This window comes from Puntigrus tetrazona, chromosome 2, assembly GCF_018831695.1.
Source record: "Puntigrus tetrazona isolate hp1 chromosome 2, ASM1883169v1, whole genome shotgun sequence".
In the NCBI taxonomy this organism is placed as follows: domain Eukaryota; kingdom Metazoa; phylum Chordata; class Actinopteri; order Cypriniformes; family Cyprinidae; genus Puntigrus; species Puntigrus tetrazona.
Window position 1 is genome coordinate 2658035 of NC_056700.1, and position 14823 is coordinate 2672857.

Consider the following 14823-nt stretch of genomic DNA (forward strand, 5'->3'; position numbering starts at 1 on the left):
ATCTTTAGAAGTAATTGTTTGAAATCTGTCACAATTTAGTAAAAATGTTCATCAAATCAAAGGTTGTGACTTTTCTAGTAATATTTGTTCAAATGGCATGCGTAGCATGGACACATTCAAAAAACGACTGCATGGGAAGCTGGATGTTTTCAACCAGGCTCCATTCACGTTCGGTTTATCACCAAGGACGCGGTCAAAGTTTAAAAGCACCGCTGCTTCCCCAAACCAAACTTCAATATGAACACCCACTCGAATTGCACAGTTCCATTTGTTTTGGCACCCAAAGATGGTTCACTGGTGTCATTTACGTAACAGAAACCGGAATATCTTTACATTGACCATGTGGTCAAGACTAAAGTACAGTCTGTATATATATATACGCAGCAAACCGAACCTGGTCACCTTCTGTCCGCACATAGGCTTCAGGAGTTGAGGTTGTCGTTCAGCATGCAGCTCTGCGCTTTGCTCACTGTTCTCGGGCTCCTGGTAACAGGGTCACGGGCTCAGGGCTTGATGCCCACCGTCAGCTTGCCTCCCTGTGATTCCCCCGAAGCTGAAGCAGCGGCTCTGGCGGCGCAGGGTTTCCTCAACGCTCAGCACACACACGGTTACAAATACGTCCTAAATCAGATCGACGAAATCAAGGTCGTCTCCAGGGTAAGCCAGCGCATGATCGTGAACAATGCTTGTGTGATTTTAAAATGCATTACGTGCCTATTAAATCTACTGAAATGTTTTAAGAATACGAATATATACGTAAACGGTTGCACACTTGTACTATACACTGTTTTTGTATCTGCACTACAATTTCGGTATAAACGGGGCTTTAAGATTCAATGTCTTTCTGTAGCCGCTTCAAGCAGACACGTATCATCTGGAACTAGATTTTCTTGAAACTACGTGTCACGTCTTGGATCCAACCCCTGTGAGCCTTTGTCCAGTCAGACAAAAAATTAATACGGTGAGAATCCATCCTTATTGGAGCGTGCTGTCGTAAATGTTGTGCTGCAGGTAATGAAGTGTATTTCTGGTTCTAGGCGGTTGAGGCAGATTGTGATTTTGTACTTGCGAATACAACTCTAGGTTTTTCTGTTGTGGCATTCAAGTGTAAAACTGAGACAGGTAAGAGGAAAACGCAAATCATTGTAAAGGCGAACGCACTTCTTGTCATCTGATCGGAGTCCTTGTTTTTGTCGAGTCTAGAATCAGAGGATGAATGCCTGGGCTGCCCTCAACTCGTTGCTTTAAATGACACTGACGGACTCCAACTCATTCAAACCTCTTTAGACTATTTCAATAAAAATAATACTCTAAATACAAAGTTTGCACTCCTTGAAATCGGACGCATGGGATCCCAGGTAAGTGAAAATGATCCTCAGACAGTAAAACGTCCAATAGACAATATGTCACCGCTTTCTGTTTTATTTTATTTTTTTGCAGATTGTGAGTGGCGGAGCCAGGTACTTTGCAGAATACGCCATTATTGGGACTAACTGCACAAGTCAAGATAACGATATATGCATCCCTCAGAATCACACTGTTGCTGTAAGAATATTGATATATCTCTGAATGTGAGAGACTTTGGCTGGTGTGCGACTGGGTAAATGTTTGTGTGTCAAAGTCAACATGAAACCCGTTCATTCGCCTGTCTCCGTTCTGCATCGTGCTCCAAGTCCTACATTTTTTTTCCTGCTGAATATCCTGTTTTGCTCCGAAATCACATCAGATTACAGAGGCAGAATGGGTTGAGCCGTCTTTCATGTTGACTTCAAAGTGTCTAATCCATATTTGTAACTGTTTTCAGATCCATGGCCTCTGTCTAGCTGCGGGTTCTGCCGATGGTGTTGACTGCAAAATCTTTGCCTCAGTAAATACCACTTTATCATTTCAAAATGTGGCTGCCTTTGATCAATATTTGATTACTGTTAAATCAGACACGAACGGCGATGGTAATTTTTTCTTCATCAGAACGTAAACCGATCAAAAAATGAAACAATTACATCAAATAGACTTGATAGGAGTTATTGGGACAAGTCAAATGAATGTAAACAATGATCTTAAATGTATTAAAAGCCACGCTGACCAATTATACCATTCATTTTTAACAACCTTAATGGTGAAGTGTGTAATTTATGTGCCTCGAGTTACACCAGAGAGAAATGGGATGAAAAATGGGATTTCTAGCATTTCTCTCTACCAATCAGGTCTTTCCCCAAAGTCAGTTTGTTAAATTAAAAAAATAAATAAAAATCTGTCACTGGGGCAAAAAGTACACTATTGCAAATGATTTACCCCTAAAAAGGTGCATATTAGTACCTTAAAGGTATAATACCAGTCAGGTTTGGCATCATTACTGGCACAGAAATTATGCCCTTGATCTTCAAACCTCAAAGTCAAGATTAAACGAAACAGCAAAGACACTATACAACTTTATCAATTCTTTTATTCATGACAGACCCAAGCGAGCAACGCCACAGTGCGAGTGCAACAGCTTCTGCATGCACACACCTTTGGACCTCAGCACAACCCTGCCATTCACGACCTCAAACATCACAAGCTGACAGCACTCCACGACCCTTCAGCAAGTGGTCTGCTCTCTGCAGAATCCATTGAAGTGGCTGTGGCAGCGCCAGTGGCAGCGGCAGCACCAAAGGAAGCTCCTATCGTAAAGAGGCAGGTCGCTCCGCAGGAAGTGCCAGCAGTAGATGCAACAGTGTCAGAAAAAGCGACCCTTCTATCAGGGCCCGTTCAACTTGTTCCCATTTGTCCAGGGAAAAAGAAACATTTCTGACCTAGTCACATTTCACGAGCCGACCCAAATGTTAACTCGCCTTGATGAGTTCTGAGATTGCCACCAAACTCTTAAGTGTTGTCGTTCTGGACTAAATGTTTTATAACAAAGCAGGTACATGTATGAACAAAACTAGCCTTCTTGTTGCAGAAGCAGTCAAGGCTGTGCCTGTGTTGTACTGTAATAAAATGTTTACCAGTCTAATATATTCTTTTTTTAAGTTTATATCGCTTTTTACTACACAAATCATTGCAAAGCAACTTTACAGGAATTTAAGTTTCTACAATATGTGAAATTTAATTAAGAAACTTAATTTAACTAATGGCAAAATTTGGTATATCTGTTTGCATCATCTCTTCTCAGGTGTTCAGTCATCTCAGATCATTTAAGGGTTGGATCCAGCCTGAAGATTGTAAAATTTCTAGTTACCACAAGATGTTACCGATACATCAGTGTTTACCTTATGGAATTGTGAAATAGAATATCCCATGTGGCATATATTCTTTAGCATTTATTATAAATGCTGCATTTCTGATTTTTGCATCACAGGTCGTCACAGTACTCATTCAAATATGGAGTGTGTCAAATTAGTTTTATTAAAACACCATTTTACAATGAAAAACAGCTAAACACTAAAGGTATGGACATGTAAATTATTTTCCTGTAACTTGATAATCTAAAAAAAATGTTAACTATTCTGGGTTTCTGGTAGGGATGGCACTAAAGAAAAGGTGCAATGCTGCAATGTTTCTCAGCTAAACTCTGCTGGAAGGTAGTTTTTGTAAGAATCAAGTTCACAAGTGTGCATGCAGAGACTTTTTACTTATGCCATCATAAGGACTCAATATAATGAGCTGAACAAGACTTACAGAAAAAGCACCACAAAACTGGGTTTTAAAAGAAACCAGTAACACTTTCCCACTTAAACACTTTTATTAGCATCGTTTCCAGCTCTTCACATTTCTCAGTCTACAGCGGATGGATGACCCATGTAACCTACAAAAAAAAAAAAAAAAAAGCCCTTTAATAGTTATGCTGCACCGTTTTGGTCAGTTTACAGTACACAGGGCTGGTTCACCTACCATCTGTTTGAGAGCTAGAGAGCAATGCATCCATGTTTGGTTGAGCAGCAGGAACCCAGTGTGTGTTAAATAGGTTTGGGCCCCTAAAAACAGGATCCACAGATTCTACATTTGGAGGGACATACAGCTGAGGGTTCATTACAGGCGCAGAGTTGTGAATCTGCATTGAGGGATGAAAAGTCAGCTGTGGTGAAGGGTTCTCGTCAGGAGGTTCTTCTGGTTGAATTGAGCCAGCTGACTGGTAAAATGGATTGTAATTACTGCGTGTCTGAGGTAATGACATCTGGGGGAAATAGTCATTTGTAAGAGAATTAGACCTAGGGGGTTTGACATTCAAATTACCAGCTTGATGCCAGTAATTCATAAATGTCTTTTTGCCATTTGTTGGCTCCATAGAAGAGGGAACATTATTTGGAGCAACCAACACCGACTCTGTCTCACGTCCCATTGGAGAAACCACTGCATCTCCATACTGCATCTCAGCCTGGTTCACTACCGGGTTTGGGCTGTTGTTTGAGTAGGCAGATGGTTCAACAACTGGTCCGTTTTGTGAAGGCTCCAAATGGCGTATATCAGGAGCAACATTAGCAGGTTTTACTGTAGGCTGTGTGGTGGCAGCAGTTGATTCCAACTTACTAAAAATATAGGGACACACGGTTGGCCTAGAAGTACCAGTGACCTCTGTTTTCTTGATAGGGGGATTCTCCACCAAATATTGCATTTCTGTACGATCTGAAGCTGGTGGTAGAAGCGTTTTTGAGTAAAGTGGGCCATAATTATAACCCATGCCCTTAATAAGGGCAAAGAGGTTTGAATCTGGAGGTATAACAGGAGATGACAGCATTTGGCCAGTAATTTTAGTCATACTAGAAATGTCAAAATTAGACATTTGAAGAGGAGGACCAAAATGGTGATGGTTATGGTGGTGGTAGAACACTGAAGGGGGTCCAGGGCATAAAGTTGGACAGTGAAAACAATGTGCATGGGACAAACAAATTGGAGGTGGGGAAGGCTCTTTTGGGGCAGGCTCTGTTGGGGCAGTAGTGTGAACAACTTCAGGACATTTAGGGAGTGAAGGGGTAGGTTCTGTGTCTGGGGTAAAATCAAACTCTAATTTACTAGGGAGATCCTCAGAAGTTGGAGTCTTTTTATCATGTTCAGACTTTTCGGAATGTGTGGTGGACTGGGAAGCAACATCCTCAGAATTGAAAGCCGTATCATTTTTTGGGATGGGTGGCATTTCTGAACCATGTGGTGGCAAAGGTATGTACCATGGATGGGGGAGGGACCATGGTCCTGTCTTTGTTGTAGGTGTAGGTTTAGGTGGTTCAGGCTCTGGTTTTGGTGGAGCATGTGGTTCAGAGGGTCTTTGTTGGGTTTGTGGGCGATAAGGCCAGTAGGGGACCGGAGGAAAGCCTGCAGAGGAGGGAGCGGCAAATTCAGGCTTTCCAGGATATAAAGGATACACCATATTGCTGGGAGGAAACATAGGTGCCCACGGCTCAGGAGGAACAACCGGCACTGTAGAAGTCAACTTATCTTGAGGACTGCTTGTGGGTTTAAGCAGGGGAGCAATAGGGGCTGTGGGAGCCTCGGTAGGACGCAACAAAGGTTTTCTGGGATAAAGTGGCCCAACTTGAAGACCCAAGCTGGGTCTAGGGTACCAAGGGTACCAGGTTTGAGGACGTTTCAAGTAAATCGGTGGTTGTGGCCTCTGAGTAAAATCAAATGGGGGAACCACAATTTTGGGACCTTGCGGAAGAATCGCTGGTGCGTTATTTGGGGGGAAAGGGAGAAAAGGGTAACTAGGAGGAGGCTTAAAATCTGGCTGGCCAGGGATGTAATAAGGGAAGGGAGGAGTGGGCAACTTTTTAACTGAACTTGTGGAAGTTGTCGAACTTCTTGGAGTCTCTCTTGGCTGAGTGGTTTTAGTAGTTGTAGTAATTGTGGTGGGAGGGAGTGTAGAAGACGTAAGAGGTATAGAAACGGGTTCACTTTCACGTGAAAGATTAGGTGTATCTAAAGGAAAACTGAGTGACAGTGCTGGGCAGGACAGATTAAACTCACTCTCCACTAGCATGCTGAGAGTGAACATCCCATCCTGTAATACAAGGCAAAACTATTAGTGAATTCAAGATGAGTGACCGGATTAAAATAAATTTTAAAAAAAGGGTGTACAACATTGATTACCTTTGGTTCTGTGCATGGCATATATGGTGCATGGATAACCACACCTTCTGGATGCGATACCAAGCTGTATCCACATTTAGCTGATACTTTTAGAAGAGGCTGCCATTCATTTATTACTAGATTTAAGCAAAATGAATTAATTTACCCATGCAGATAGTGGAAAGAAAAGTACATCATTATAATGGACTTAAAATGCAGTATTGTGTCAAACTCAATTGCTGGAGGGTTAGCTGTAACCCTAATTAAACACCTGATCCAACTAATCAAGTACTTCGGGCTTAATTAAAAACCACGGTGTGTTGAAGCAGGGTTGGAACTCTGCAGCATTATGGAAGTGTATTTTTTTTTCCTGCCTAGTAACGTTCATGTCAACCTACTGTAAACAAACATGAACCCGTGCGTTACCTTTGATCTTCAGTTTCTCAGAGACTCCTCCATACAGCCTCACAATCATGCCATTAGTGTAGCAGGAGACCGTTGGCTCTCTTTTTGCCGAGGTCAGTGAGGAACAAGACATTTTCACAGGCAATCCCCACAAACGTAAGGGAAGAACAAAAGTGTCTCTCTGAAAACATAAGGGGGAGGTCAGAAGGGATAATATGGTGTATCGTATTTACTTTAAAATATAAGCGCAAACCTCATGCATTACGTAACACCCATCATATGGTATAACAAAAACAAAACCTCTCCAAGTTCTAAAGAACCTATGGCCACATTCTGAAGGTAACCGTGAAAACGGAAGAGGTGGGATGCTTCCTAGAAAAAGACAACAAAAGTCTAGGGAAGAAAATTAAAGTTTGAACCGTAAAAAAAAGGTAAGACAGTGGAGAAGCAAACCTCTGTCAATAAGAAAGTTGGAGCCAAAAAAAGACTCTTTTCCATGAATTGTCAACTTCATTAAATCTCCAACACAATCCACTTTGGGTTTCATTCCAAGTAGCCTTTCCACTGTTGGAGCATATAGGGTGTTTACACCATAAACCTGTCCCCAAAGAGGTTGCAGCTTCAGCCAGCCTTTCCATAGAATATACAAAATTAAAAAAAGACAAGTTCAACTTGGAATGGTTACATGCCATCAAAAAAAAATCTCTGTGCATGGAGGCACAAGAAAAACGTTTTGGATGACTAACATGAACTACTAAGTATTCACACAGGTAAGCAAGCTTTCGTCCTGTAATTTAAGTACTTGCATTCAATGCATTCAGCGGTTTGCAGGGACATCATTACCTGAATCATCTGACTGGAATGCGATCTCATCGGGTTGACTGAGAGAACGGAGCCCCGAAGACAGACGGACACCACCACCATGTGATTTTGAAGCTCGGTCTTGCCAGATGAGAAGGCGCCCGACCTGTGCTCCAGATCTCGGCTTCTCGTCCCATCGATCAAACGTTTCCATTGTCCGCACATTCTTGTTAAACGAGCCCGCTAAATCAAGATCCTGTCCTTCATTAAATACCCCAAAACCGCGAACTTCAATAAAGCTAAGCCAAACGAAAAGAAAACACGTCGGGATTTGTTTCTCTTTAAACGCCATTCGACAAAACCGCTTTGCATGCGCACCACACCACTGCAGTGTGTCGCAAAAACCCGACTCATTTCAAGCACCTGAAATATATGATAAGATGCTACGTCTACAATTAGTGCGCGTCTGGACAATCAGAAGCACCTGTTAAACTGTCTAGGGATGCGTGCATGAGCAAAAACAACACATTCGCGAGAACTTAAATATATGCGTGCATGTATACTGTATAGACAAAAGTATTGGAACACCCCCTTCTACTTGAACAGGTTGGACTATAATAATCCTAACGTTTAAAGTCATACTAGAGGTGTTCAGCAGGGATAAGGACTTGGCTTTCAACAGACCAGTTAAGTTCTTTCACACTGACTGAATCATTTCAGTCAATGGGGAAGAATTAACTACCATTATATGATTTGTACCCATGGAAATTAGCACCATTAGAAAGTAGTCAAACCTGTTCATTGTCCAAATAGTCCCACTGTTTTGTGTGTGTGTGTGAAGATACGGGTCATTCCATGAAATTGGTGGCTTTTCCACTTGGAAAAATAAAAATATAATCAACATTTGTCATTTTAGGTGTCTTTATTTGCCAGATTTTCACAGGTAATCCTCACCAAAGCATAAGGGGAATATATATGTGCTATATTGTCTATTCTCAAACACGCGTTACGTAACATCCATCACCACAGCCTGTGTTCTGTGGCCACATTCTGAGGGTAAGTGACAACGGAAGCGGTGAAACGCTTCTTAGAAATGTTTTTTTTTACGTCATAGTCACAGGACTGACCAGAGGAACAGGGATGACAGGACACATGTTTGTTTACATCAGGGGTATGGAATGTTGATCCTCAGGGGTCACTCTCCTGCAGCGTTTCGCTCCCACCCTGAAAAAAGATACCCAACTGGATCCCGAGGTCCTTGATTAGCCGCAGGTGTGTTGGATTAGAGTTCGGAGCTCAACTCTGCAAGGACACAGAGCGTTCCCCGCCCTGGCTTTACATGATGCTGTAAAGTTTTACAAAAACGTCATTGTAAATTCACTCTCTTGCACGCAATTTAATTAACATGGATGCATTATTGACAGTTTGTAAAAAGAAAAGAGTTTTATTGAGGCTGATGGTAACAATACTAACTGAAAATGCAACTGATGTCACATTTACGCCAACCACAAGGTGAGCTTTAAAATGCTAAAATGTAAAACTTTACACAATCTTTAAAACAGGATCTGGCATCCCTGTGACCCACGTCAAAACCTTTTACCTGCAACTCTGACGCCAGGGCTGTAATTTCAAACTAATTTGCTTTAAAAGGTGTTATTTGTAGACTCTATTAAATGTAATAGACAGGGCCTAATAGTACTGACTTCTAACAGTACGTCAGTCAAGTCTCTTTAATGTATCTCTATGTAACCTTCTAAAAGGGACGCCACTTTAATGTATCATTATTTTAACAAGGCTGAGATGAAATCGGGACACCAATAAAATGTATATTCTATAGATAAAATGTATTCTTACGTTAAAAACATTGCTTAATGGCACTACAAGAATATGATTATTATATAATTTTTTAAGTTCAATGTCCTGCAGAAAAAGAAATATTGAGCGACAGGCCAAAAAACACTTGATGTTTGTGATTACAGCGACCCCTTCAGGATTACCCATGTCAATTACTAATTAATGAGATTTCTTAGCAGTGTAAGCCAAGATATTCTTTTAATATCAATGCGGAGGACCACACACTAACCGCAAAGCCTTTTAGAAAACCACATTTTGTGACACTTACCAAGGTCTACACTGTCATCTGCATTTCAAAGACGCTTTAAAACAAACAAACGAGTGAAGAAAACCAATTTTCTGGTTGGAATAGGTTTATTTGATCTGTCTGTAAACAAGGTGGTTAAATCATGGCATTTGTTTTTTTTCTTTCCTTCCACGCAAATTGAGTTGAATATCAGCTGGTCAGGTGTAAGAGGGAGAGAACTGGACATAATTTGATGCTTTTCCTTAAATCTGTACATTTTCCATGCGCCCTGGAGGTTGATTTACGCCAAATATCCCAAAGGTGCCACTGAAGAATTGACTCCTCGCAAAGGCAGCAGTTAAAATCCATCTCACAGTAGCAACAGATCAGATCTACATTATGGCACAGGATACACAGCTTTATTTAACAAGTTTCCACAATACAACTGACTTCGACTAGTGGTCTTTTTCCAACTAATACCACCATATCCCAGAAAAAGTTAGTGTACACAGTTTACTTCAGTATCTTTTTTTTTTTTTTTTTGTCTATTTAATGAAGCATTTGTACCGTGCTATGACAGTTTGATACATCGCAATTAAGTAGTTTACAAGGCAATGACTTCCAAATGGTTTCATTCTTGAAAATAACAGATTAAAAGTCAAAAATGTTTAAGAATTTTGAGGTGACATGTTAACAATAAGACTGCCATTTCATCTATTCAAGACATTCATGAGATGAGCTCTCAGGTAGTTATCATACATGATTTTTTTTTTTTTTTTTTTTTTTTAAATTTTCAAACTGTTAAGCCAGTAATAGTGTTTTAATAGAAATGAGCTTGGTGTTACATTGTGTATTTGAAGTGTTGAGAATTTAGTGTTATAAAGTCAGCAACAGATGAAGCTAGCAGTCGTCCTTCACAACAACAGTTTGGAGCAATTCTGTTAATCCTGCCGGATGCAACAAAAACTTGGTCCTATCAGAGAACCCAAAGTGAAATGGACAGAACCAGGAGGTACATTGGGATGGCAGCACTTTGTCTTAAAAAAAAGAAAGGAAAAAAAAAAAAAAAAAAAAAAAGAGAAAGAAAATGACAAACAAAATGAAAAAAAAAAAAAAAAAAACATTTTACAGGAGCTGGCAAACAACAATTATAAGTGCCTGAGCTATGTAGCGATGGAATGTCCATACAGAGTCCGGGATGCAAAGGCTCTTGGGGAACAACTTAACCCAAACCTTGTAAATGCTGATCTGCCACCACACTCAAAATATTCCAACATTAGACCAATGACTTACAAGACCACATCCAAATACAACAGCAAAAGCATTTGATATAAGGTTCTCAAACTAAAGAAGGTACAGGGCATATAATAGTAGCCGGAGCAAAGGTGGTGCAGTTCACGAGGGCAGGGGCATAGGTGCTTACTAACTTAATTCAGGATCAAACCGAGCAAAGAAAATAAAAACGATAATAAAAAGGAGGGGGAAAAATAAAAAGTTATGTGACTGGTTAACTTCATTCTCAAAAGCTGAGACAAGGTGGTGTAGTTAGTTACTGGAAAACCATGATATTGACCTAAAAGATATGCATGCACTTTTTTCCATCCTGGACATGCTGTATACAAGGAAGACCGTGAGAGCTCAGCAAGGGCTCGGAGCACTTGTGAGGCATCAATCTATCTTAAGCTGGTTCATTAGCAGTGCCTAAGGAAAACAAAAAAAAAATTGGACCATGTAGTGACTTCATTTACTTGCGAATTTACACATTCTGGGTCGTCCGATTCGAAACGAACAACGGAAAAAAAAAATTCTTCATTTCACTTCTACGGTTATGTACAGTAGTGTTTGTGATTGAACCTTCATGAAACCAACATGCTTGATTTACTGTGGCACACAAAAAAAAAAAAAAAAAAAAAAAAGATGTCGAAACTAACGGACGTGGAGCATTGAACAAAAGGAAAACTTCATTTTAAAAAAAAGAATAATTGGACAGATAGATTTGGAGAGAGACAACGATGCATCTACTAACTGTTTCTGGTAGTGTTGTCGAGTTGACAAAAAGGGGGCGAGGAAGGGTGGGTGTTTGGGTAGTGTGGTGCGGTGTATTAAAGTGAGCTGCTGTGTGGATGGATGGGAAGGGGCTGCTTTAGTATCCAACTTTCCTCAGGTACTCAGCCATGCTAAATGCTTTCTTGTTGAGCGATCCTCCGTGGGTACCTTCCTTTCCCATGACTATAACCAACACTGGAGTACATAAGGAAAGAAAAAAGACGACAAATGAACAAAACTGAAAAGGAAAAAAAAGAAAAGAAAAAAAAAAGTCTTTCCCCCCGATGACACGGGGACATTATAGGATATTATCACCAATCTTCCCTTGATTGCTATTAAATTTTTTCAAGACATTAACTGCTTGAAGGAGAAAGCTTAACAGCAAACTTCTTTCTTCTTTCTGTCCCTCAAGTGAAACTAAACAAGCTTAATTACATTAGAACCCTGAATCCCTCAAGTATTTTGCCATTGAGTATGCCTTCTTATTCAATCCGCCTCCATGGACCCCTTCTTTGCCCATTACAAGAACCAAGACTGAAAGAGAAGAAATAGAAAAAGGGGAAAGTTGAGAAGTGTGGTGGTTAAGGGGCGGGGGGGAAAAAAAAGGGAACAATCATGAAACAGAGGAGAAAGAGAATCACAATTGCAATCAGAAGTGTTTGCATGCACATGCGTCTCACCATTAAAAAGCAACCGAGTAGAGGAAAGCGATTGAGAGCGTTTGACAAGGAAGTCTGAAGCTGGCTGCTTGAGCATTGTGACACATTTTAGCGTACAGGAAAGAGGAAATAGGAAGGGGAATTTGACGCTGCCACATTCCAGAGGGCCTTGACCCCGCCCCACACACCCTAAATCCCTTTCGAACAGAGCTACCTTGCTACAGTATCTCTGCGAGGCTTTTCTCTGGACGGCCCCGACACTGCATCAACTGCTTAGCGTTATGCGTGTCGGGTCTTTAAAACTTACCATCGGGCAAACGATCAGAGCCTACTTGACTCGAGCCCTGATGATTTATTCAACACGGATAACAGGGTGTGATGGGTTGTTTACCGCACAAGAGAAAGACCGATAGCCCAGACCCCGAGTCATTAAACAGTGATGAGGTGAAGGGAAATCCCGCGCCCGGTTTAAGAAAACGGTTAGATTCGAGAAAAGCTTGTACATGCACGGCGCTGAAACCCAGCTCTCGGGTGTTTTTCAGAAAGGAGGAGCGGGGGACAGAAGACTGCGCTGGCTTAAAACTATACCTTCCACGGATGATTATCCTTATATTAAAAAAAAAAAGAGGACCACAAAGGCAGACTGTATGAGTGGGCACATCTTAGCATTAAGGGTCATTGTCCTACATTAAAAACAACAACAAAAAAAACACTTCATTGGTGAAATATAAATTGTAAAACCGTAAGGATTTGGGGGATAATCTACGCCAATACTTGTTCCGAGCAGACTCAGATCCCCAATTAAATTAACCTATAGATGAATAACATGCTCGTCGGGGGTGATCTGAATATATTTGCGCGTTAAATTAAACACTACACACATATATAGTTTACCTTTGCCAGCTCTGCCTATGGAAACATTGTATGTCGGCTCTCCATTATGACTCTTTGTCCTGATGTCCATCGTCCAGTCCCCTTCCACCTGAAGGCTGTCTCTGATCACAGAGCACTTCTTTTTCCCTAGAGTCAGCCCACTGGTGAAGAAGCCCTCTCGGTCTTTGCCGACAATGACATCGATTTCATCAGGCTGAAAATTTAAGAATAAAAAAAGAGAGAGAGACGCTTTATTTCACACACTCGCATCTTTAAGATTTGGTGTCATGCGGCTTACACAAGCTGCATGCAATTATACTTCCGTTGAAAACCTGAAAGGGTTATTTGCATGCATTAGCATGAGTGCAACCCACTCTGGGAGTATTTAAAATAATCGCAATTATTTTATTTTTTTTAAACGCAACAGCACAAACGTTCTAATGCTAAACAGCGAGATGCGAGAAAGTGTGCATTCACAGGCGACAGGACGCCATCTTTGTGTTCCTGTAGGGAAAAACTTGAAGCACAGGCGCCACTGTCTGAACTTCCTCCTCTCGTGGCCTAAGACCGCAGCTTATCTCAAGACTGATCAGACCGAGTCCGATCTCTGAAACAATCCGCGACTTATTAATAATCTAGCGGGGGGATCTGTGCAGCTGAAGCGCTAATGCAACGTAAAAACACAATGCACAACGCGCAGATATGGCAGAAATCGATATTGCTGAATAATGCAAAAGGAAATGTGTGATTTAATCACAGCCAGACCCGTTTGCATCCAACGAAACTCGTCGAAATCTAAAGAAAACTTGCTGTGCCGATTCGGCTACACAGCGGTTGCACTTTAACTAGGGTCGTTAGATAAGCATAATGTGCTTCATTGTGATACGAGTAATGAAGTCTAGAGGCCGTGGCCACAGCCCTGTGCTTTCATCTGGGCCTCGATCCATTCAGCAGAAACACTTCCATTCGCTCCGTTCTTTCGCTTTTAAGGGACAAGTTTGAGGCTCGGCGGCACCGTCGCGGCAATGCTAATGATAAACACGCTAACGAGTGTTCGTTTTATTGCGAGATAGACGCCCGAAATGGTTAGCTCGCGCTATGCACGAGACCGGCTCCCCGTGCACGCGTGCTAAAGCTGACTAGCTTGCTAACACCCGAATCTCTCCGCTCGCCCCAACACACAAATTACACCCCGAATTCAATGAAAACGAAGCGCTAATCGCGCAACGGGTGTCAATCTAGCACAATCTTACCGTTATACCGCTAAAAGTACCACCCTCTGACGATGCCCAAACGTATTTGGCGTCCGTATAGCCAACAATGGCGGCATCCTGGCAGCTGCCATCGGCCATCAGGTTATCCACGTAGCTTTGCCAAGACATTTTTCTGTGATTTGAAAGGATATATAGGACGAACTATGCCCACTGGAGTGGATTTAACGCTACAAGTGCTAAAGGTCTAGCGAGGGTCGTGCGGATGGAGGGTTTTGGCGTCTCCTGTGCTGTCTGGCTCGCTGGCTTGTGTGAAATCTCAGCCTCTGGAAGGAAAGAAAGCCGACGGACTGAGACAGCGCCTGGGTGTAGTCCCGTGCTATATCCCTCCGCGCAGACGATTCACCGCCGTCACTGCGACGCTGGAAGAAAGTAGACCCTTTAACGTCAAAGCCTCGGCTCGCGCTCTTTATCAATATGTTGTTACTTTAACAACACCTGTTTTTTAACGCAAAATGTGGCTTTTTCCCCTCTTTGTAGCACACCTAGTTGTTAGATTTTGTTCTTCATGAAGTATTTTTTCAGGAAAGTCTCTATTAAAGGGATAGTTCATCCAAAAATGTAAAACAAAAAAACAACTCACCCTCACGTTTTCACCTGTATGGCAAACACAAATAAAGATATTTATTGGTGCTATGCTGGTAAC

The 14823-nt window shown here is 41.6% G+C and overlaps 3 protein-coding genes across 5 annotated transcripts; 1 reads left to right on the plus strand and 2 right to left on the minus strand.

Moving 5' to 3' along the window:
• Positions 1–368: 368 nt before the first annotated feature.
• Positions 369–2995, plus strand: ahsg2 (alpha-2-HS-glycoprotein 2). The gene is made up of 7 exons (XM_043218780.1): positions 369–657; positions 851–961; positions 1038–1122; positions 1204–1358; positions 1441–1545; positions 1805–1867; positions 2456–2995. Exons 1-7 carry the CDS (start codon positions 448–450, stop codon positions 2789–2791), a joined length of 1065 nt encoding a protein of 354 aa, XP_043074715.1. The 5' UTR covers positions 369–447; the 3' UTR covers positions 2792–2995.
• Positions 2996–3705: 710 nt separating this feature from the next.
• On the minus strand, positions 3706–7740 carry LOC122324390 (proline-rich extensin-like protein EPR1). Of its 2 annotated transcripts, XM_043218772.1 has the most exons (7): positions 7291–7463; positions 6901–7077; positions 6701–6819; positions 6469–6628; positions 6064–6179; positions 3874–5974; positions 3706–3787 (listed from the first exon to the last, which is right to left on the minus strand). In XM_043218772.1, the coding sequence occupies exons 1-7, from the start codon at positions 7460–7462 to the stop codon at positions 3756–3758; spliced, it is 2877 nt and encodes a 958-aa protein (XP_043074707.1). In that variant the 5' UTR covers position 7463; the 3' UTR covers positions 3706–3755. The 2 variants fall into 2 exon arrangements, with proteins under 2 accessions (XP_043074707.1, XP_043074698.1); XM_043218763.1 differs by lacking the exons at positions 6701–6819; positions 6901–7077 and having other exon boundaries at positions 7291–7740.
• Positions 7741–9437: 1697 nt separating this feature from the next.
• Positions 9438–14493, minus strand: pfn2a (profilin 2a). Of its 2 annotated transcripts, none has more exons than XM_043255500.1 (3): positions 14160–14489; positions 12928–13120; positions 9438–11569 (listed from the first exon to the last, which is right to left on the minus strand). In XM_043255500.1, exons 1-3 carry the CDS (start codon positions 14286–14288, stop codon positions 11472–11474), a joined length of 420 nt encoding a protein of 139 aa, XP_043111435.1. In that variant the 5' UTR covers positions 14289–14489; the 3' UTR covers positions 9438–11471. The 2 variants fall into 2 exon arrangements, with proteins under 2 accessions (XP_043111435.1, XP_043111444.1); XM_043255509.1 differs by lacking the exon at positions 9438–11569 and adding an exon at positions 11576–11908 and having other exon boundaries at positions 14160–14493.
• Positions 14494–14823: the final 330 nt, after the last annotated feature.